The sequence below is a fragment of the Hirundo rustica genome, chromosome 1, assembly GCF_015227805.2.
Source record: "Hirundo rustica isolate bHirRus1 chromosome 1, bHirRus1.pri.v3, whole genome shotgun sequence".
Classification (NCBI taxonomy): domain Eukaryota; kingdom Metazoa; phylum Chordata; class Aves; order Passeriformes; family Hirundinidae; genus Hirundo; species Hirundo rustica.
Window position 1 is genome coordinate 93,214,007 of NC_053450.1, and position 24,035 is coordinate 93,238,041.

The 24,035-nt window shown below is 42.0% G+C and overlaps 1 protein-coding gene and 1 long non-coding RNA gene across 3 annotated transcripts in view; one reads left to right on the plus strand and one right to left on the minus strand.

The window, feature by feature from the left end:
• The window catches only part of MBOAT1 (membrane bound O-acyltransferase domain containing 1), a 56,656-nt gene extending 42,600 nt beyond the window's left edge, over window positions 1–14,056 (minus strand). For both annotated transcript variants that reach the window (XR_009208395.1, XM_040080726.2), the window contains exon 1: window positions 13,957–14,056. Coding sequence is in view for 1 of the 2 variants with exons in the window: in XM_040080726.2 (XP_039936660.1) it covers window positions 13,957–14,046 (90 nt within the window). In the remaining variant the exon portion in view is untranslated. The remainder of the gene's footprint in view (window positions 1–13,956) is intronic.
• Window positions 14,057–20,849: 6,793 nt separating this feature from the next.
• On the plus strand, window positions 20,850–22,879 carry LOC120758181 (uncharacterized). Its single transcript, XR_005702795.2, has 2 exons — window positions 20,850–20,917; window positions 22,276–22,879. It is a non-coding gene; the product is annotated as an uncharacterized LOC120758181 (long non-coding RNA).
• The last annotated feature ends 1,156 nt before the right edge of the window (window positions 22,880–24,035 follow it).

The window sequence follows — 24,035 nt, forward strand, 5'->3', positions numbered from 1 at the left end:
AACTGGATTTCCTTTAGAAATGAAATTTTCAAAAATGACCTGTAGATGCTCATGCTTCAATTTTTGGTTTAACCCTTAAAGACATCATTTGTCTTTACACAAAAGATATTGTGTTCCAGAAGCTACTATTCTATACTAATTTCAAGAGCCTGTAACAGAACTGGGATAAAACAAAGCAAAATGAAACACAAACCTAAAACCAAACAACCAAACAAAAAAAATGGTGCCAGTCGGGAGAAAGGCAAATTAACACATCTACTGCTAGATATGTGTGGAAGAGTTTTATGGTAACAATGCTCCCACACAATGGGTGTAGTCACACACACTCGGTTTCCTGCTTCCCCCAGCAGGTGCTACAAATCTCACTTCTTCCTGTCCCCTTCCTTGTCGAAGCAGTTTTTCTGTCTTGGAAATACACAGGAACAGCACTTGCAGACAGAATGAAGAACAAAGCAAATGCCTTCAGACAAGCCTAAAAACATAATATCAGGGTACATCAGCATGGAAGGGTGAAGATCTATGTTGCTGTCTTATAGTCCAGCCTAGCAAAATAAAGGGAGACCATACCCTCTCCAATAATGCAGTCAACAGAATTTGGGGAAAGAGGTACAGAAAGTATTCCCAGCTACCTTTCATGGGCAGAACAAACAAAACCTTTGGGAAGCCAGCAGTAAGGGCCAGGGAAGATGCTCAGTGAATCTGCAGAATTTTTTTCTCTTTAGAATTAGTTTTCATCAGCTCCACCAGATGCACAATAGAGAGGTTTTTCACAGGGGAAAATAAAGAAGCATGGCACGAGGGTAGGAAATATATGCACAACCACATTTTTTGGCAGTAAACTTTAGTCAGAGCTATTTAATTGGGAAAATCAGTTTATATTTAGACAATTATATTTGCAAACATAAGAGATAGTAAAACTCCCTCTTTTTGCTTCCAAAAACAATGAAAACTTTATATTTTCCAGCAGCTTGCTGACTCACACATTTTCCCCAAGGCACTTGATTCTGCTGGCCAGCAGATTTTCTAGATAGCTATTTTCTTCATTTTTAGCCGACTTCCAAAGAGCTGTGTATGTGCTGCATTTTTGGTGCTTTTTTTCTTTTTTCAACTCAAGCACAGTTATCTTAATTTAATTCCTTTGCTATTACAGTGACCATGTAGAATCAGCAAACCTCTGTTAACTGCCAGCTCCAAATACTCACTTTCACAACCACAAAATAGTAGTCCTTCTTATTGTTCTACAGTTTAAAAGGAAAATTATTGCTCTGTGCTTTTCAATATATGACATGCTTATCTAACCTTCATTTACGTTGGCTTCAGACATATTTTTAATCCCTTCAGAACTGTGTCAAGAAGAGAAGACAGCAACAAAATGTGTACAGTGACAATATCCTGTGGTGGCTTCTTTTCTCCTTCCTTATTTCTGCTGAGAATTTGCAGCATACTTGCTTCATGATCATTTGTTTTGGATCATGAACCATGCAAAAAGAGAAGAACATAACCCCAGCTGTTTAGTTATGCCTGTTATAAGCACCTTACATCTACAGCAAGTATCTCTGAAAGCTGAACCTTGGAGCATGTCTAATTTTAGGCACTCAGCTTCAGATACTATTGAAAACAAGTAACTTGGAGATGACAAGTGCTCAGGACTTGGCACAAGCCAAACATCTCAACCACTACTAAACTAACATATTTGGAAATCATCGGTACCTTTCAAAAAAGTCATGCTCTAAAAGAATTTGAGGGGTTGCCCCCTCAAATTAAACAAACAAATAACAAAACCCAAAAAAGCCTACATTTCCTAGTTTTCAAACTTAGCAACCAAATCAAAACAAAAACTAACAGGAAAACACACAGCATGAACAAGCGTCAGTTGGTGAATAAAGAAATGGAAACAAACAAACAAAAAAGAGATTTGGCTTTTGCTATAAATTAATTTTATTTACACTATACTATATTTGAGGAAAAAATATTTCATTTCCTCACCTCAATAAAGCCTTCTTTACATATCCCCCACTGGAACTCTGTAGTTCTATTTGCATGCAGTTCAGCAGAACCTTGGTTTATAACACTGATAAGATAATTTCCAAAGATAATTGCGATATGAGGAGGAAAAAACTCACTCACCTTTGCTTAATCATGGTACTTTTGTATTCTTGCCATGCTTATGAGTCAGCAATAGCAGAAACTTAACTTGTTTTTCTTAGGCAACAGGAATAGGTTTTACTTTTTCCTCTTCAAAAGTTAGGGAAAAAAGGGAAGAATGTTCTTACATTTTAAAATTATTGCAGTGATGCTCCTACTGTGCAGTGACAGGCAACTTATTACCCAAGAAACAAAGTACAACAACAAAATTCCAAAAACTCCAAGTGAACTCTTCTCAAAATACCCTAAGTATTTGAACATAGCCAGGGGAAGGAAATTCGACAATCCTTTAAGTTGCATAAACAGTTATAATTTCCCTCTCAGGCAAATGCTTTACACATAAAGCCTAAAAAAACATGCTTTGAAAGAACTGGGACATTGCACTATCTGCCTAGCTGGCTTACAAAATGTATTTCCACCTCTCTATCGCAAGGTTATATACCACTAACATCTGGATATCTCAGAGGCACTTTGAGAAAGCATTCCAGGTTTGATTTTTAGCAAACTTTGCTACCTCAAAATGCACGTGGTGTTTTCCCCACTCTTACTGCAGCACTACAGTGCAGATTCAGATTTGGGGAGCGTTTCAGTTTCTCTGATGCTGGGAGGCACCTGAGCACAGAGTTTACATGGGACAAGGGGGAGGAGACTCGGAAGCTGGAAGTGACAGGCGACCTGGGTCCCCAAAGACCCCCTGAAGTTTTCCAGGGCACAAGCCACTACTTCCACCTGTCAGCAAATAAATGAGGCCACTGTCTCATAAACAGAAATTCTCCCAGCAATTGCAAAACCATGATCCTAGATACAGAAAACAGGCACACCTGCCATTTAGAGGCTTCTAAAACTGGACAGGTACATCATCCTTATTAGTGACTATGCTCAAAAACTGTAGTGCCACAGGAAAAGGAAAGAGACAAGACAGATACAGAATCTATTTTCTCCTGATAATCATTTAAATCCTAATTCAACTCCCCCAAAGGGGAAAAAAAAAAAAAAAAAAAAAGCTCCTAAATGAGACACCTAGGCAAGTGAGGTAATAGTGCACATAAAAATTTGTGACTGATAAACAGATAACAGACTGCAGGTCAGGATGTCAGAACCTTATCAAGGGATGAATGCAGACTTCAGCAGACACCTGCTGGCATAATCTATTCAAAGTATATATGCAGATCACAAAACTATCAAAGACAGCATTAAAGATATGCAGCATGAATGGAACAGAGGGGAAGTGCTCAGCATATCGACAAAAACCCCCCAGCAGTTAAAAATCAGAACAGAAAAGTAAGAGGATAACCCAACAGGGGAATATATTGCAAATCATATAAGGAGTAAATTATTTTTTATATAAACTAATTGTCTTGGATTATGTAACCTAAAAATGTGTGTTCTATTTCATCTGTTGAAAGCTGGTTTTTGGGAGATGCTTTATCCTGCTTACTCCAGGATGGAAGGAGAAGGATGCCTTCTGGTAACGGCCCACCCATTAAACCAGGTAGGGCAGTGTTTCTTATCTCTTTCACCACCCCTCCATCCTCCAGGGGGACATCTTCTGATAATGGGCCATTAGGGCCCACCAACAACATGACACATTCCATCATCCCATTGTGAGACGCTCCACACAGTGGGGGAGGAGCCAGCTGTTCCCAGTTAGATAAAAACTGAGACTGAAGGACACAAGGTATCCTGGTTTCCCACTGGATTCCCAGAGGAAGACTGGACCCATCTTGCCACCACTGGATTTTCTACAGGACCATCTCCACTCCACAGAACCACATCTGTCACTCCAGGAGGACTTATTTGGACTGCTTCCAACACCCTGACCAACAGGGTGCCAGGTCGTATCCCTGACTCTGTCAGGGTTTTCCAGGATTTTTGTTTGCTTCCCTGCTTGTTTTTTTGTACTACTACATTTGTATTTTCCTTTTTTTTTTTAATATTCCTAATAAAGAACTGTTACTCCTATTCCCATATCTTTGCCTGAAAGCCCCTAATTGCAAAATTGTAATGACATGGAGGGAAGGGGGTTTACATTCTCCATTCCAAGGGAGGCTCTAGCTTTCCCTGGCAGACAACTGTCTTTCAAAACCAAGACACTAATAAACAGAAGGACAGCTGGGGCTGCCTGAAAGTGGGATATCAGAGAAGTGACCTCTCCTGGGTGCTGGCTCACCTTCCCTGCAGGTATCTGGTGCTTCCTGCTTTATCACCATGTGAAGAAACACAAGTAATAAACCTAGCATGGAGTCAAGGTGTGGGAAGGGATGATGACTCTAGCAGAGCCACTCACCCATAATGGAAGAAGCCATGCTTTGCACTGTCAGCAGTGACTTGGGATCCAGAAGGCATCAGCAACACCAGAGGCAGGGTTGACAGAAACCAGTGCCTGCAGAGGGAACAAGCTCTGAGAGGAACCAGAAAAAGAACAGGTACTTCCAAAAGCTTTTTCTTTTAAGCTACACTTAGCCTAGAAACATCAATCTTTCATATAAATATCCAAGTCCACTCTGGCTCTGGCCAAGTTCTTGGCCTTAGCAGCCTCCTGTTGAAAGGGTTTTGCAGCCAGGTCTGGACTACATGAAAAACACCTTAATTTTAACCACTGTTGAATCTGCAGCCTATCACCTGTTTCTTTGAACGTGAAGAAACACTGGGAGACAGAAGGGAATAAATCCCTTTTTCAGTTGATCAGGAAGGCTGTGAACTCCCCATCCCTGAAGGTGTCCAAGGCCACCAGGGGCTTTGAGTAACATGGCCTAGTGAAAGGTTCCCTGGCATAAGGGTTGAAACTAAATGATCATTCAACACATTCTGTCACTCTAAGGGCTACATCGATTTCTTTCATGCTGCTCACATACACTTTCACCATGATCCCTCTTAAAAGTTACATTTCTAAAGCAAACCTCTCAGTTCCTTCACTTTGCTTTAGCAGATTTAAGAAAATAAGCTTACCCTGTATTTTTTTCTTTTATCTAGTTCAAATTTTCATTCTGGTTCATGGCAAAGAACTGCTACAGTCACGTTTTCATTGACAAAACCAATCACAATGGAACAGAAATACAGTTATGTCACTCTGCCCTGACCATTCTTTGTTCTAACTCTCACTTTATTTATCGATTAGCATCAGCAGAACACCTCTGAAACTTTCCTTTTCCAAACTGCTGAGCCCATTTTCCTCTCTGCAATGTTAGGTTTGCAAATTGGGAAACAACACCCTATCAGAGAAGTGCCAATAAAGGTAACACAAAATTAAAATTATATTCTCTGAACAAAAAACAAACAAGTGTTTTCTCTCTCATGAGTCTATCATATTTCACAGTGTCTCACAGCAACAGGCCTACACTTCCAACAAACTGGTACAAAGCAGGGAAAACCCACCCATACACCGAGTGCAGTGTTATTGTTGCTGTGGCAACTGCAGACCACATTTTCTTTCTCCTAGAGAATTAGCATGAACACAAACATACACACCAAGGCATAGAGAGCTGTTGGTCCTAACAGTGCCTACAACTCACTGTGGATGCCTAATGCTTCCATCAAAAACCAAATTAAATTTTTTTTAAAAAATTAACTTTAGCTTCTCAGTCTCTGTCTCCATTTGTCTACATTTTGTTTCCACCTTCAATACACCATAGTTGGCAAAATATCCTGAGAAACTCTGACACATAAGAAGTGTAAATGTCAGACTACTTAAACTCCTTGTGAGTAAACAGAGTAATTATAAAACTCTCTCTAAAATGGAAATTATTGATCTATCAGGTGGAATTTGCTGGTATAAATACTTAAAGCAAACCATAAGAGTCAGGGATTTGAACCTACCCTCTCGGTGTGAGAGCATGAGATAAATAGTCAATACTGTACTCTTTAACACTACCTCACACTGGTAAGAGGAAAAAAAAAAAACAACAAACAAACTACTTTCACCACTTTATAATGTCATTTAAGCCAGATATAAGAGTTAAAAATTAAAACTTCTCTACCCAGTGGTCCTTTAAAAAGAAAAAGTTTTACTTAAAACCAATACATGAGCATGAAAACAAGCACAGGAGTTATTCAAGAAATGTTGAAAGAGGGGGTCCTCAACTGTTCTAGTTTTTGCCTTGTCATTTTGCCTTCCCCATTCCTGCCCTATCTGCATACCAGGGCCAAATTGCACTTGAACAAGAAACCACAAATGAAGAAATTGCTCAAGTCCAATTACAGCTTTGTCACAAGACCAGAGCCTATGGAAACAGCACTCACTCAGCACAAGTCAGTCAGTATTTGAAGTCTATTTCTTGGCCTGAAATTGTTATTTATTTTTTCTAGTATTCTGCACATAATCCAAAGAAATAATTTAAAAGAGTATTTTCTTGCCTCCATTTTCCATTCTGGATGTCCCCAGCCTGACACACTCACTTGAACTTGAAGACCACAAAATATAATCGCTCACTGATCAAAAAATTTGAACTTGTTATTCCATAGGGTTGCCAGGCCTGTCTGGGATTTAGCAGCCTGATACACTCAAGTCTATTTGCTTTTTGCTTAAGTCATTTAGGTAGGCAGCTTACATGCTTCCCACCCACTACACTGCAGGGTGTGATATGAGGGGACCAGCAAAACTCCCATTATCCATCCAGCCTGTCACCAGGTAAACACCAGGTAAATGTTGAGGGTGCCCAAATCTCACAAGGACAAAGCAACCAGAAAGAGAAAAATGAAGACTTGTTCTGATATTTAGCATTTGTTTTGCCTCAGACCAGATGGCAACACTCATGCTACAGACTGATTGATTTTCTTAAAAGTTTTCAGATCAATGAGTACTATTTCCTGTTGAAGAAAAAAAGTAAAAGTAATTCCTGTCTGGAAAAGCTGTCTATTTAATACTTTGGATTTTGGTTTTAGAAATTGCCTTCTATTTGGGTATTTTACTAACACTTATAGGAACAATTTAGAACAAATTCTTTGGAAACTTGTAAATGTTTCAACATATTTTATTAAAAAATGTGCTTATAAGGGTTTTTTCCTCACATTATTAAGACATTTTTGGTTTTTTTAAGCCTGGAATTTTCTTATGAGGAAAGCCTGAAACACAAGAGAAAAAATATTTCCACTCAAGTCCATTAAGGATACAACATACTGTAAATAGACCCCATAAAAAAACTTCTAAAAAAGCCATTTATATCAGAATGAGTGCTTTTGGTTTTGTGTCTGTGCTCACCTGTGATTTTGCAATAGCTGTTTAAAATCTTTAGGCAAGGGGGAAAATAAGGACTGGTGAAAATAAATATTTCCAATCAAGGTCATAAGAAGGGAGACTGATGTAATCTTGCTCTGGGAAAGGACCACCCAAAGGGTTTCCCTTGGCAGTTTGTCTCCGTGGGCCATTCCTCTCTGTTGGCACAGGCAGGCCTGGCTGACCCAGCTGAGCCCTGTGCAGAGCGAGCTGGATTCCACCCATTCAGAAGTGACCAAACAAGCCTGACCAGTGCTGCGCTCCGAAAAAAACCTCCAGATGAAGGTCAGAGAATTCCACTATGTCCATCTTAGCAAGGGCTGAGGTGGAGCAAAAATGGGTCTCGAGCAAAGCAGCTGAGGGCGAGCTGCCTCATTCCTGTGCCTCATTGTCTGGAGGGTCCCAGCTGAGAGGAGCTGAACTCAAGTTCATCTGTGTGCCCCTCAACAGCTGAAGCACTGCAGGTCCCTGGGGAGCACCCTTTGGCCTCACATTCTCAGAAAGGAACCCTGCGTAGATGATCCAGGGCCACTTTGTGTCCAAAGTGTACCCAAAGGGGACAGCCAAGGGATTCCACCCCAAAGCACACTCCTGGCCCAAACTACATATTAACATAAACTCTCTCACCACTATTAGTAAACTAACTAGAAATTTTTGCATCAGGCTGTACTTTTAAGAGCAGGCCTGAGTTTCTGGAAGGTTTCCTTAAAGACCCTCACTAGACTATCCAAGCATCCAGGAGGTGAGGCTTGGTACCCTCAAGATTACCTGTAATCAAGTCACATAGAGAGGGATTTTTTCACTCCAAAGTAAAATGTGGCCCATTGACATGTTTTAAAAATCATGTTACTGGTTACTTGATTTTGGACAAGTACAAAAGGTTGGATTCCTGTAGTGATGCCAAGCCCAGGGCTGCAGCCTCCCCTGCCCAGGGACTAGCAGCACCACTTTGCAGTTTGGCAAGCCTGCCTCCAGCGCTGCCCATCCTTGTGAACTGTAACAGGAGCCAAGGAGCAGCCAGAGTATTAAATACCGCGCCAGGCTGGCAAACGCGCAGCAAATCCCTAAGCATCAGGGGCTCCCCCGAAAACACAGAGCCAGCTCTGTGCTCAGTGCCTAGACCCCTAGGCTGGAGCCCAAGAGTCTTCATCACTGCTTTAGATTTTCTCAAAATAGCTGCAGAGCACCACTAAATCAGTGCTGGAGTTATTAATGTGCAGAGAAGGTTTCAGGGAACTTTATGCAGCCCTTCAACGTTTATTTTTTCAGATCTTGTTTAACACAGATGAGAAGGAATCTGCTTAAAAGGGGGAAAATTCTAAGCAGCTGATTCCAGTTGCACTTTGGTCCCTTGCCAAATTAAAAACTTAATAGGACGGGCTTTGTTTTCAAGGCATGAGGGATGTGGATACATTTACAATTATAGTATCAAGACATCAGCAATAAGGTTCAAGACTACATGGCAAACACCGTGAAAACATGTTGGAAAAGGCAGCACATGTTTCCAAAGCAGAGGAGAACATGTATTTATTGCAATTGTTAGTGACAGCTGACCTGAACAGATAAAAATGCTTTGGAGACAGCCTAAGTCTTTGGAAGAAAGTACCATACCTCTGTCCCAAGACTGTTCCAAGAAGATACAGAATCCCGCGCTGTGCACAAGTGACTGAAACAAGTTAGAGACTGGATTTCCTGTAAATGTGCTATGGACTGCCCTGTTCACAAGCACCTGTGTAACTGGGGACCCAAACGAGGGTCAGCAAGATTCTTTCTCTGTTCTTTACATCATGCCTTGTCCTTCATGCCATTATAATAAAAAGCTAATGGTTTCTTTTAAGGAAAACAGTTTTACAAAATCTAGGCACTCAAAAGTCAGAAAATACCAAATTAAAGTTGGTTTTGGACATGTAAGTAATATTTCTCTATAAACGTGTTTAATTCAAATTTCATTTTTTCTTATTGCTTCTCAAATAAATAAAAATTACATGGCTTAATTTTTTTGCAGTTGAGTGTGTTAGGTAGGGAGGCATTTAATGTAACAAATACTGCTGCAATTCAAAACGGAAATGTAGAATTTTCAGTTGTAAAATGATGGCATTTGGAAATTGAAATGTAGGATAGTTCATACCAACCATGAGTTGTTGCCAGTGCTTCAGAGCAGCTTTTTTAAGTTAAAGACCTGCTACTAACCCCGCTTGAGTCTTTAATGAACTTCCATCTTCAGTTATCTCGCTTTGGTCTGTAACAAATTACCTTTCTGTCCTCAGCATTCCATTTTCTAATGTCTCTATTGACAAACATTAAAGGACCCTCAAAGTTCACAGACTCAAGTTTGTTAAGTTTCTAGAAAGCTAATTTTTTATTTGACTTTACGCTGCCCAAAAAGTGGATAAGAAAAGTCATGCAAAGAGGCTTGGGACAAACAGATCTTCTGACTAGTTAAATCAGAAAGCAGAGAAGTAAAACTTAAGTTAGGCAGAGGGGAAAAAAGAAAAGAAAGAAAAAAAAAAAAAAAAAGAAAAAAAAAAAGTCAACAAAACCATCCCTGATTTTGGGAGCAGAATACATGCTGATTTTTGTAAAAGTTTAAAAAGATACATATACTTTTTTCTTCTTTCTCCTTTTAAAACAGTTCACCAGCATGCTTTGTACAGAGAGTTATTCAAACTTAAGGAATGGTAGAAAGACATCTTTAATACTCCAGATATCCCAGGATTCAGAGGCATGTCCAGAATCCCTCCACAGTTAGTTTTTTATTTAAACTGCTGCCAAATTATAAATATGCAGATGACCTACAATGCAAGAAGTACAATGAAAAATTTTTCATTCCACCAGCAGATAAAGCCAAAATTAAGCTCAAGTTAACTTTTTTTTTTCCTCTTTGGGGAAATGTGGCTGGCCTCATCAATGAAAACATCAAAACTAACAGCCCTTTGGTATAAACATGAGAAGATGCTCACAGTTTTTTGAGGGAATTTCCTCTGAACTTATTTCCCTCAAAGTTTACAACCTTGCTGCCGTCTGACACTAGGTCAGGGTAACAAGGCCAGTTAAAATGTAAGGTTTGTTGTACAGCAGTTGACCATTTGCACTAGGGTTGCTACTTCTAAAGCAATAGGTAACCTGACATATCAAGGGGGTGACAAAATAACCTTGAGAAGTGAAACTTTTTAATCATGTGTCTTAACCCTCTAAGCACAAATTACTTCTAGAGGTGCCTAGAGCTTAAGAAGGCATGGTAAAACTAAATATGAATAAACAATGCCATTACATTTACTATTAATATAGCTTGAAATAGTACATTTATTTCTTCATAGTTTTTTTACATGCACACACTTTGTTTACACATATTGTACTATTGAGAGTTTAATGTTTAACTTCCCATATCTCACTGATTTTTGGTTGAGGACTATATATCCCGAAATTGGTATATATAACAAAAAAGTGTATACTTTGCCAAAAGTAATCGTATAATCAAACTGGAGGGATGGCATTTCAGCATCAATGATTTTGGAAATACATGATATGGAAATAAAAAAACACCCCAAAATTCTTTTGCAAATGCTTCTGAAGGTGTATCATTGACCTAGACAGATATTTTTAGAATACCAGTCAGCTAAACTTCAAAATCTGCTTTCCTGAGATATGAGAATTAATTGAACACAGAGAGTCTTTTCATCCTCTTTCAAGATCATTAATCTTGTTACCACATATAGCACTTCTTAAAAAACAATATTTCAATGCTAAATTCAAAGATCAATCATCCACTGAAGAGACATGCAAATACATGCTGACACATCAGGATTGTTTTAGCATCTAAAGCAGAAAACACCGCTATGTCCTCATGCAGTGCACTATCTCCTAAACAAAATGGGAGCACTCTGCCAGGTACACAGTGCAGATAGGAGCCCCATCCTCTGCAATTCAGGGCTGCTTTTAAATCCAAGTTGCCGTTTTTTACTTCAGAAAACCACCAATGTGAAAAATGACATTTTCATAATCACCCATGCTTCCCATAGTGAATGATACAACAGCTGCTTCTAAGATGACAAAACATTTTTCAAGTACCATTACCACAGCTTTTCTGCCCCGGCGATGAAAGGGTAATGATTACAACCTTCATTTCTCAGACCTTCAGCTCAAATTTTTTTCTGATCTTTTACACAGAGTGAAATCTGTCTCATAGCACAGTTCTCATGGAAAACCATCTCTGTAAAAGAAGGGACAAGTCCTCTGTTCATTTAACACAGACACATATGACTTTCACATACCACAGTGACCTGGAGGGTCTAAACTCCACCTTTGCCCCTCGCTCTCCAGGCACTTCCCAGCATTTTTGGAGGTTCAGGGCCAGCCACAGGGAATTGCCAGCTGCATGGACCAGAGGGAGATTGGGGCTGTCACCATCTGACAGGTTGAGCACAATGATGTGGACACAGAGTGGCAAACCAGAGAAACCACCCCTGCTGCAGCGTGGGCACCGAGCAAAAGGCACAGAGAGCCTGTCAGCACTGCAGTAAGGGGCTCATGTAAAACCAGCCCCTGCTTCACATGGGATTCAGATCTGGCAAAGCTCTTTCATATACAGAGCTCCATTCTGTGCAGGGGAGCAAGTGACTGAACTCCTCGCTTCAGCAAAACACTCTCTCATTCTTATGGGGAAGGTGAGCAATCCACCTGGCAGAAGAGCCATGAGAAAAGGTTTTTATTTTGCTTCTGAGGGCCTTAGCACTGCAGGTCAGAGTTGAGACTCACGTGATTTGAGGGAACAGTGGTGGCACAGTGCTTCCACACATACCCACAATCTGGGTACATCCTACTCCAGGACAGCAGAAATCCCTGATTCTCGGCATGGTGCAGCACACTGCAGTGGGGCAAGAGGAGTGGGGAAAATTTTTAAAACTTATTGATGGCATAATATCACAGGGACAATTAAATAGAGGGATTTTCAGGTGAGGAAAGCTCTATTTCATTGCAGCTATGCTGCAGTTCTGAGATGACCCCCCGGAGCCAGCAGGGTCACGGACAGGGACAGCACCTACGCCTGCACACACACTCGCATAGCCCAGCCACTGGGCTCTGCTGAGCCCGGAGCACGTGGCCTCTGCTTAGTGCCATGGGCTCAAGACACAAATCACCAAACACAGAGGTGCTCACCATCAGCACCCACAAGACCAGAGCCTAGGGCCAAACACAGCATGGAGCCAGACACAGTGAAGCATCCTCAGGCCCAGAAGAGCACGAGAAGAATCTTCTCCACTGACAGCACCATCTTTGAATCACCTACCTCAGCTGAATGGAAGGGCAAGATTTTGAAAGCTTAGAAAGAAAAACAGCAGTCTGTCAAGACTTCATTGTTTGGGAACCGAGTCAGCCTAACACTATACCTACACTGTGGCACCACAAACAAGTTGGAACAGTAAATGTTTGCTACTCCTGGTTTCTTTGGTGTTCCTGTATTCATCAACCATGGCATGGAATACTTCAAAAAAGAAGCTATCACTGTTCATGTGCCTTCTCCTAAACTAATAGCTCACAGATAATTACAGACCTTTATTTTTTGACTGTTTTAATGTTGAGCAAATTATCTCTCTTCTTGCATCAAAACCTGTTTTCTGTCAAAAAAAGGGAAAACTGGCATGGTTAGATGAAAGAGCTTAATGTACAAAATGACATGTTCCTTACTCAACTTTAAAAACAAACAGTAGTAAAAAATGACACATAGCACAACTCACTCTGCAAACAGAGGAAAGCAAATAAATCTCAATCTTCTGTTGATTTTTTACCAAGCACACCTCTGCTGCCCTGGTTTCTTAGAGCACAGCTTAACTTCCTAGTAGCTTGGTGGAGTCTTTTTCTGGTCAGCACAAACTTCCAGACTTAACTTCCTCGTTGCTGAAAGAATGCAGGAAGGCAGCAGGTGCACATAGGCTTGAGAGTCAGTAAAAGGCAGGGGGTGGGGGAGAACAACGTTTTTCTGCCTGTTGGGGATAAAGTTAACTAGGAGACTATAAACAATTAGAAAACACCACCACAGCCAAAAATCTATGATGCTATTAAGGATTTAATGCAAACTTGCCCTCCCAGAAGACCACTTGTGTGTGCACATCTGTGTATTCTGCCAATCTCCATATATGCACTTCGCAATTCCATCAGGCACTTGGACTAGGCTGGAAGTGACTCCTGAGCTTCCCTTCTACAGTCCTGTAGTCCTGAAAGCAGTGCCTGAAAGTAAAGATTCCCTACAGGACACCCCGCATCCCCCCACGCCCTTCCCAGAGGCGGACCAGCACCCAGGCTCCTGAAGCATTCCAAACTCTGCCGCAGTCAGCCCGGCACCGTGACTGACAGCATCCAGCAGCATCCAGCAGCGACTTCTTGCGAGAGCAGGAAACGCGCCAGGCATTGCCGGGAAAAACGAAACGCTTCCCCGGCGACAGCAGCCCGACCCCCTCCCAAACCCGCTCCTACCGCGGGCTCTCCGCGCTGCTCCCGAGGCCCTTGGGCGGACACGGCGTGACAGCGGCGGACCCGCCGCGCCTGCCGGCCAGGGATCCGCCGAGGATGCCGCCCGGGCCCGCCGCGGCTCGCAGCCTCACCTGGTCCAGCGGGATGCCCAGCAGCGCGCTCAGCGGGTGCAGCAGGGTGGAGCCGGTGGTGCGGTGCGGGGCTCCGGGTGGCTCGGCCATACCGCATCCCCCCTCCCGCCGCCGCACGGCCCCGGCGCCACCTGCGCGCACCTCCCGCCGCCGCCGCGCCCGCTCCGCGCCGAGCAGCGCCCGCTCCGCGCCGAGCAGCGCCCGCCCCGGGGCCCTCCGTGGGGCGGGGCCGCCGCCGACGGCCGGGGCGGGGCGGGACGGGCTCCGGGGGCGGGGAGCGGGGAGCCCTGGCCTTCCCCGGGGCCGCATCTGCCGCCTCCCGCCGCCCGCGGGCGCGATGCCCGAGCGCGGCTCGGCTCGGCCGGCGCGCACGGACGGCCGCTGCCGCGGCGGAGTGTCCCGGCGCCAGGTTCCTGCCGAAAGCACACGCTCGTTCGTCACTCGCAGAGCCAAGCTGCCCCAAGCAGGGGAGAGCTGGACTGTCACAGCCAAAACAGTCCCAGGAAGAAGTATTTATTTACTTATTTATTTACACAGAGACCCTTCACAGGGGGGATAAAAATGGAAAAATTAGTAGTAAGCTTTAAGTGATACGTTTATGCTGCAAGTGAAATATGGGCATTATAAAGGTGCTTCTGCCAAGCTCATCTGCAGGAGTGTTCTTAACGCTTGCCCCGGACAATGCGGTATTGTGTTGCAAGGAGAGCTCGGTCAGCGCTGCAAGCTTTCTGTTCAGCTCACAGCTGCTGGCATGCTCGGAACCTGGAATATCCCAAAGGGTCCTTGCGGGCTTGGTTACACGCTTTTCAATAGCCCGGTCGTTTTCTTTTCTTCAAGTAATTGCCAACTGTGGTAGCTGAAACTGTAACAGTGGCTTTAAATGGTATTGTGCCACATTCAAATGGCACAATTCGAACGTGGCACAATACGGGTACGCTGAGCAAGGCAGCGCTGTGCTGGAAAACCCAGGCAAGGGCTGTTTAGTGGGAAAGGAGACTTACAGGAACAACATTCTTTAGGTTTCATTTTAGTGATGCCAGTTTGAACGTATGTGAAAATATGCACATACCTACATAGCTACCTGCACACATGTATTTAGTGGAGAAAGTAAGAGGTTTGGAAGAACTGGATAGTCATGCATGAGAGTTCTTAACATTTTCCATAAGAAGTTGCTCTTTCCAGTTTAAAATTTGCCAGCGTGAAACTATCTGGATGGAACTTTCCATGGGCTGTGTCTGCCACAAGCAGGCTGCTTGTGGAGCTTTGGCTAAAAAACATTGATCTGCTTTTGGGAACAGAATAAAAGTGATTTATGACACACACAGTACAGATAATATCAAAGCTCTGTTCACTGTGGAAATCTAGTACCTCTGGGATGGTGACTTAAAGGTTAGACATTGTAGTTTTTTTGGAATCAAGGAAATGCCTTTCACTGTTTGTGAAACTGCCCAAGAGTCACCAACTGCCAGAGTTCTGGGGGGAAAGCCACACATAATCTATGTGGATACTCAGGGGCTCAGCACATAATATTTCTGAAGACCATAAGCATTCTTCTCCCCTTCATATTTCCTCTGTGTGACTGGACTGCACCTATTTCTGCCACCAGAGGAGCAGGATGGGATGTCACACAGCTCCAGGCACAGGAACTGCGTGTCCCTCTGTATTCAGTGCTCAGCCATCTGGGCTTTGTGCAGCTGATCCGGAAAACAGCTGGAAGGGGGGAAAGACAGATGGAGAAAGTCAAGCACAAGAGATCAAGAAGGAAGGAGATGGCAACTCTGAAGTGGGTTAGCACAAGAAGGCCGGTGAACGGAACTAGAGCAGAGTTGGCTACAGATACAAAGGAAGAGAGCAATCCTTTTTACCTTGTACTGTAGCCATCAGGACTTCCAAGCTGGAAATTTCATCTGGAATATCATGTTTAATAGCCACTCATAGGCCTATCTTACATTTCTAATATAATATGAATTAATTCATCTTTTTGACCTCCACAGTATCCCATGGGTTCTGCTGTTTAATTATGTGCTGCATGAAAAAGTACTTCCCTTGGTTTGTTTTAACACAGCTGCCTTGTAATTTCATTGAGGGCAGTCTTGTTCTTGTGCTCTGAGAGATAAACAAGTAATCATTGCTTAATCACCTCCCCCATGCTTTTCATAACTTCGTATATCCTGAGCTGCCTCTTGTCCTCACTGAGGACTCTAGTTAATCTCTCATAACATAGAAGTTATTGGTATCTTTGTCCTTCCTTTTCACCCTTTTCTGTTTTCTTTGAAAGGAAGAGACTGAAGTTTTGTGGCAATGAAATATGTTGTTCTTTATTCCTTTACCAAGAATCTCTAAAATTATCCCCGGTGACTTTAAAATCTATTTTCTCAGCGGTAATAGGTAATTTACAGCCTAATGTGTATGTATAACCAAGATTTGCTTTTTCCTGCCCACATTTACCAGCATTAAATGTTAACACTCTTTGAATTGCACCACATACAGCATTGTTAAATCCGTTGCAGCTCAATAACAAAGCTCTGAATGTACTGAATTACTTCATATCCTTGCTAACTTGGTCTTCTTATTTCCCTCTCCAAAAATTTAAGGTGTTCAACAGGACAGATCACTCTGAATTAACTTCCAATTCAACATTTATTCTCATCCTTTATTTATTTTCTTTTAAGCAGCTAGTAAAGCAGGGAGAAGTATTTCTTGTGATTCTGTGATTTTTTAATGTCTTGGGCTGTGAAACCTTACCCCTTCTTGTATTTGGAAATACAAACATGCATTCTTGACAGGATCATTCTTAGTGTTTAGAAAACACTAATAGATTTGTGATGCACAACTTCTGTACAATGACTATAGTTTCCCCATTATATCGTAGTTTTTTGTGTGTGTTCCATGCTTAAAAGTCTCACAGACATCAATAAGAGTAATTTTAAAGCTTACACTAAATTCTAATACAGCCCAATATTATAATTTCCTTTCATGGGAATATTAAATCCCTGCGAGTGTTACTTAACTTTTAAAATGTTTCCCCCTCTGTTTCCTTGTAAGAAAGACAGGATATATTTCTTCAGAAAAGCAAATCAGGCTGTTTGGGAATAGAGATATAATCACTTTATCATTCACTTTACAACACTGACAACATGAATTTTATACCAGGTTCCTTTTTTTTTTTTTTTTTTTTTTTTTTTTTTTTTTTTTTTTTTTTTTTTTTTTTTTTTTGGAAAACCAACTGTTAATGAGTAACAAATAATAATTCTGAGTTAAAATTATAAATTAGGTAAGAAACATACAGGTTGTCTTGCTAATAGTTTTTCCGTCTGAATTTGCTGTGTTTGATGGCTTAACTCAGTTTTACTTGATAAATACATTATTTTGTTAAATTTATCTAATATTATTAAACTTATATGCAGCTGTGAGTTTTTTAAGACTTTTTTTGTTTTGGTTTGGTTTTATTTTTTAGTAATTTGCTATTAATGAGAACTAGCATACAGATACTCCTGTGTTCTCTTTCATATCAAGGTCTGTTTGATAGTAAACCTAGTTTTGGGTGACTAATTTTACAAACCTGGCAATTTTGCAGCTGCTAGGTTCTCCCATAACTAAAACATGGAAAAATCCCAAAAAGATTTGGTAGTTTTCCTAATGCAACTCTGAAAGAAAATATGTTGACAATTCAGCTGATACTTAGTTATAAATGTAAGACTAATGGCACAGTTAAACTTGCTCAGGAGGTTTTTTAGTGTCACAATTCAGGTTAGGCCTGGATTATTGGTATGTGTATGCTGTTCAGGCAGTACTCAGTGAATGACCTGAGTTTTATCTGTTCACTGGCAATTCCTGGGAAAATTACCAAACTTCTACGTGTCTCCCTGCAGAAATTCCTAATTTCAGCAAAGCATTAAATCATAGGCTTAAATCCCATAGGACTGCAGTTTTCATTAAATTTTAACTAAGGCTTTGGTGCCTTGGCATGTCAGAGCCAAAATAAAGCTAGTTTGCGGAAGCAAATGGGTGAAAATAAGGAAAATATAATCCCTGCTCAGCTTCATCTAATGTACAGTGAAATAAACCTGTGTGCAGAATAGAACAGTATGAGTATTCTCTTTATTTGAAAATATAGGGAGAGGATTGTTGCTTGGGCATTTTGATTGATTACCCCAACTGTACATTAAAACAACCATTAGAGAATAAATGTAAATACCAAATGAAGTATCTCCAGGAAGGCTGTGTTTATTAGGTAGCTGCAATCAGAATGATTGAATGGGATGCACTCAAGGATGTTTTGTTCTGGGTGGCTGACAGCCTTCAATCTAAGTTTTAATCAAAAGAAGTGTTGTGGACATAGCAATAGACAGTGGAGCCATCTGCTCTCTGTGGATTATTCTGTGTGTGCACCTTTGTATTTATCAACTTATAGTTGTGAGTGCTGAAACTGAAGGTATTTGCTGTGTGCCCGCACACACTGCACACATAAATCATCTGCATATTAATAGTTTAATCTTCTTATAATGTTAGTGATGGGAAAATATTATTTGCCGTAGCTGAAATTTGCTATAATTACACAAGAAAATATACCTAAATCTAGTAATAACCTCATGAAAAGAGTGCTCTATCTTTTTCTGCCACGTGAACACTTTGGTGCTTTGCTGAACCAAGCTCAGTCTTCCTGAAGCCTTGAAGTAAAATGGAAATAGTGGCCTAAAACCAACTGCAAGCTACATGGATCATTAGGAAGTGGACAGGATTTGGAAAACTCAAGAAAGAAAGTACAAGTCTTTACTACCACATGTGATACTGAAACACCGAAAGGTCTTCAGTATTAACTACAGTGCAGGGAACATCTGATTTAAACAAAGGGGTTTTTTGAAGCTGTAGGCAGACTTCCAATAACCTCTGTGGTTACCAGGAATGCCTTTAAATGTTATATTTTTCTTGCTGTCACCTACACTTATGATGATACTTAGCACTAATATTTGCTGTTTTATAAATGAATCCCTGCTTTTCCCTTGTCCTCAGTGGGAACAAAATTTAATTAAAAAATAATGTTTTATTAGTTGAGAGCTTCTACTCTTTAATTCTAAACAAGTTTCAAAAATCTCTTCTTTGGAATAAACTAGAAGGAAACTAATTCTCTGTAAAATAATTCACAGTTCTGTATTTCAAGAACATGTAGTTTCATGATTACGGCTAACAGATTTTCAAAGGCACAAGTTTTATGCATACTATTTATACTATAAACTCTGATAAGTGGCAATGAATTTCAATGTATAAATCACTTCTTTACAAAAGTCTTTAAGAGTAATTTGACTGGACATTCACTTTTATGAACTGGACCCCAGCTTTTGTACCAGCACTGATGTGCAGCAGGTGAAGAAAAGTTCCTAATCCAAGTTCCCTCCATAGAAGAATTTTTCAAGCCATTTACTTTCTCCATACTCCAAAATAAGTTATGAAAAAACTTGTCTGAGGCTAAATTCCTCTCCAGAACTCCCAAGTTACAGCCTCAACACTGGTGTTTTCTGGGAGAGTGGTGCTTCTGGGAGAGTGGTGCTTCTACATTCCAGGCTTTTAGGTGTGTAAAAAAAGCACCGACTATGTCTTTAAAGCATTTGTGGTACAGCCACCAAAGCTGTGCTATGGAAGATGGAGAATTCCTCTCTGATTCAGAACTTTCCACCTACCATCAAAATCATGGTGAGGATTTCCTCCTTCTCAGAATCTCACTGCCAGCTCTTCCCCAGGAAAAGCCTTTCCTCCTTCACTGTGGGATACAGTGTATATGTATCTCTCTAGAAACATAAACTAAAAACTAAAATATATGTGTATTTCTAAGTGTGCTGGGAGGAAATGAAGATGAGGGAACCAGGCTCTTCTCCAGAGAGCACCTTCTCCCACTGAGAGTAGCACAGGCAACAGGCACGGACTATAAGACAGAGAGAGAAAAGCCCCTTTTATTTTGGTTGACATCAGATGCAGGAGCCCGGGGGTCACAGAGATTCAGCCAGGGACAAGAGATCAGTACTGGCAATGACAGAGCTAAAAAGCACTGATAAATCTCCAGAGGCAGGAATAGGCATGCCTTGGTTCCCCTTTCTCTGGGAAACATGGTTGACAAGGAATCTTTTACAGCCCAGAAGAGACACTGACACTGGTGACAGGCTGCCTCTGGCACCTCATCCCCATAGGAAATAATGTCCTTAGGAATCCATGCATTTGCAGAGATGCCCAGTGCCCCAGTGCCAAGGCACAGGACTCAATTAAGTCCCCTGGGGAGCTGCCATGGAGTTCTTACTAAACCCTGTGCAGCCATCCCTCCCTGTCCCTTGCCAGCAAGATGAACTGACTTAGACCAGGGTTGAGAGCTGGGAAAAATGGGCAGCAGAGCCTGGAACTCAACTGGGCCCCTTTCTCCTTTGGACCTTTGTGATTAGTTTCAGCCTCACCCTTCTCTTTTTCCTTGCTGAATGCCATTCCCGCTCCTCTGCCCAGGACTCGCTTCACTTCTTTTTTCTTGGCCTTTTGTTTTCTTGTGAGGAGCCTACAAAACTTTCTACCCCACAGTAGGATGAGATAGGGAAAGGTAGGATCAACTACAGTCAGCTCTTAATTTAAGTAAAGTTGCCTCCCTTTACCTTCTTTCTTCTGACAGGCTCCATGGTTCTCCTTCACATCCCAGACAGCCTAACCATAGTCTCTGAGCTGGGTGGAGACAAAATAATGGGGGCCTAAAGCAGAAGTGTTGGAGTGTAGGAGAAGGGAACACAGGTGACTTTGTCCCTCATAAGTAATACCTGTGTTAATTACCCAATACAGTCTCACCCCTGATGAGTCACAGCTATATCCAATAAAGATCAGTGTGATAAAAGGGAGTGGGTTAGCTTGTAAGAAGGGATCTTCATGGAGGATCATGAATGGGAGAGGATGAAGAAGAAGGATTCTGGGGCAAGAGAATTACTGTGGTGAGGTCAGTCTGGGTCTGCACTTGGAATCTGCAGCCATAGTCTAGCTAGGTGAAAGCCTGCAGTCAGAGTCTGCAAACTGATTTGTGTAGTCCTAGTTTGGCAGGAAATGACCAGCAGTCTGAGGCTGCAAGGAAAACCTACAGTAGGAGCTTTTTGCAGCCAGAGTCAGTGAACAGTTGGAGTCAGGATGGCTGAGCTGTAAAGAGGAATAAACCAGGACCCTTTTCATGCTGCGATAAACAAGAAGTCTGTGTCTCAGCTCATTTCTACTCTCTCACAAGAGGGCTGCTGTAATAGGAGTATGCAGGTGGCAAGGGACATCCTGGAGCAGGAGGGGCCTCTGTCCCACTCCTGTTTCTGTTCTGCAGAGGAGATCCCCCTTTGCATCAGACTTTTCTTCAAGGGCCTCCCTTGGGAACACACTGTTCACTTGCTGGGAATGTGACCCTTGGTTCATTGGGCAGCGGTGTGGGTTAGGGAGTCTGCAGTCACTCTCCAACCAAGAAAAGGTTTGCCTGCTTTATTCCACTGGGATTTTGTCTGCTTTTGTGAGACAGAGCTCTTCAGAGAGCCCTTTGCTACCGTACCACCTTCTGTGGTGGAAGACTCTGCTTTCGAAAGCTGTCTTTCTGGAGGGCTTTTGCAGGTGTTGTGGCCAATGTGCTGAAAGAAAGACAGCAGCTGCCTCAAGAAGAGGTTGGCTGCCAGTGGCTTCTCAGTCGTGCTGAGGGAACAGCAATGCAAGGTTCACCAACTCAATCCCAGAACTGGCATAGTACAGGAGGCAGCCAGCAGCTGTGTTGCACAGCTGTGCAGGTGCTCTCAGCCGGCCATCAGGGCTCCTGTGCTTGAGGAAGGAAGGAAGCCCAGCACTGCTTCCTAGCACTTGAGTCCAGCCAAGCCCACACTACAGAAGGCTTGCTGTCCATGCATTTTTCCCCAAAACACAAGTCCACCCCAGCAAAGGTGAGCTACCAAGCTCCCTTAGCAGGCAAATGAGGGACCCCTCCCAGTGCCTGCTCAGGCTGTAATCCGTGCTTATGCTTTCAGTTCCTCCAGCTGTGCCTGCTTGCTGCTCCTCTGCATGGCTGCCATGCAGTCTTTGTAGAGCTCTGTCAGGAGGAGCTCTGCCAGGAATGCTCTGCTGGAAGTCCTTCACTGGCTTCCCTGTGAGCCTTTGGAGACTCCAGGCCAGAAAGGAGCTCTTCCAGCATCAGGTCAGGAGGGCTCACCTTGAAGTCAGCCAGCAGCAGCACAGCTTTTCTTTGCCAGCATTCAGGATCTCCGTCAGATCGTGACGAGCTGTTCTACTGGCAGATCTGTGGAAGATCCCTTCTGTCACAGATCCTGTTTCTTGCAGGATGCCCAGGAGCTGGATGGGCCAGGGCAGCATGCCATCCTCCTTACAGAGGGATGCCAGGGGTTGTCAGAAGAGCTCCCTGCTGCAGCTGGAGCACACCTGGCCTGGGACCTGAGCAGCAGCCCCTGGGCTCCACCACAGAGCAAAGGCCCAGCACAGCCACTTCCTCCTCTTGCTCCTGCTGATCCCTCCTGCTGCAGAGGAGCACTCACCTTTATCAAAAAGGATCGTTACCTGTTGAAGGAGTCTTCAGAGAAAATGGGATGATGATTTTTAATATTAGTAATAATAGTGAATTAGAATCTGAATCTGTTGATGTGAAATTAAAGACAACAGAAGACAATGAATAGAGGCTTACACACACTTTTTAGTTTTGTGATTCACGCTACCAACGTGAGGCCTTCTGTGTTCAGGCTTGAGATAATTCTACAGCTTAGTTTCTTTTCCTGCTGCTTAGAGGGATATTGACTTTAATAAAACCAGTGGTCATAAGGCAGGCACACGTACCTATAGAAGGATTCTCTTTTTTCATTCACTAATGCATGGAAAAGAAGGTGGTTTACATGGGATCTTTTTGTGAGCTCTACTACTCTCCATTCCAGAATGTTTTGAGATGTAGAAGCCTGTGTGATACAACTTGAAACTAAGAAGATGGAAGGGTATTTTTTTGATGCACAAAATGAGAAACTGTAAATATTGAAGTTCAATATGAATTACTCACAGCTAGTATGAAAAAAGTTTGCATGAACCTTTGTTCATGCAAATATTTCAGGATCCAGTAACTATTGAACATGGCAGGAGATTTCAGTTCAACTACATCTCAGGAAATAAAGAGAAGGGTTTATAAAGAAAACAGAAGATGTCTAGGACTATTAAAACAATGATATTTGTATTTTTAAGGAAGGGTTTGCATAACATTTGTATAAAGGTGTGCATTAAGGTTTTTGATAATAAAATTCCCTCAAAACTCCAGTTTACTAGGAACCATTGGTGTATCCAGTATAACTCTTCTTACCTATGTCAAATGAAAACTGAACATGAAGATAGTTTGCTATAGTGTGACTTTTCATCTTCTTTAAATTATTATTCCCCGGCAGCCGGTTTTTACTTAATATCATCCCTGTCTTCACAGTGAAGGCCCCTTAGTTTTTGTTCTCTGCTACCATCTAGAGGAGAAATCGTACAGCACAGAGAAAAATGAATAGCTATTACAGAAAGTTAAATAAATAGTTTGTCACTTCCCCCCCCCCCCCCCAATTCCTTTTTGTAGTAATTATAACAGGTGGGTAAAAAAAGTTGTTGAAAACCAATCAAGACTCAGAGTTAGCAGAAAGATAATTCAGGGTTTTTTAAGCTGTGGGCATGATACTAAGGTTTTATAAAAGGAGAAAAGAAACTGGTATAATCAAACAAGCCCTTTCAAATGTAGTTAAAAGTCTCACAGAAAAGATTAAATTACATTGCAGGAATTGTTCAGTACTGGTGCACAGATTAAGAGAGCCAAGATCTACAAAGTTGCTTTGTCCACTCATGCTATCGCATAACAGTGCTCAGCAACATGTACAGCCTGAATAAGATATCTGGTAATACTAACGCTAACTGAACGCTTTGCCCCTCAGTACAAGGTTAAAGAGGTTTTAATTGTGTGCATTATTGTTCTAGTTGTGTATAGTCACTATTTTTCCAAATAATGTCCAAAGGGGAAAAAAAAAAGAAACCCGGGATAAGCATGGTTTGAAGCTGATTAATATTATTTAAGA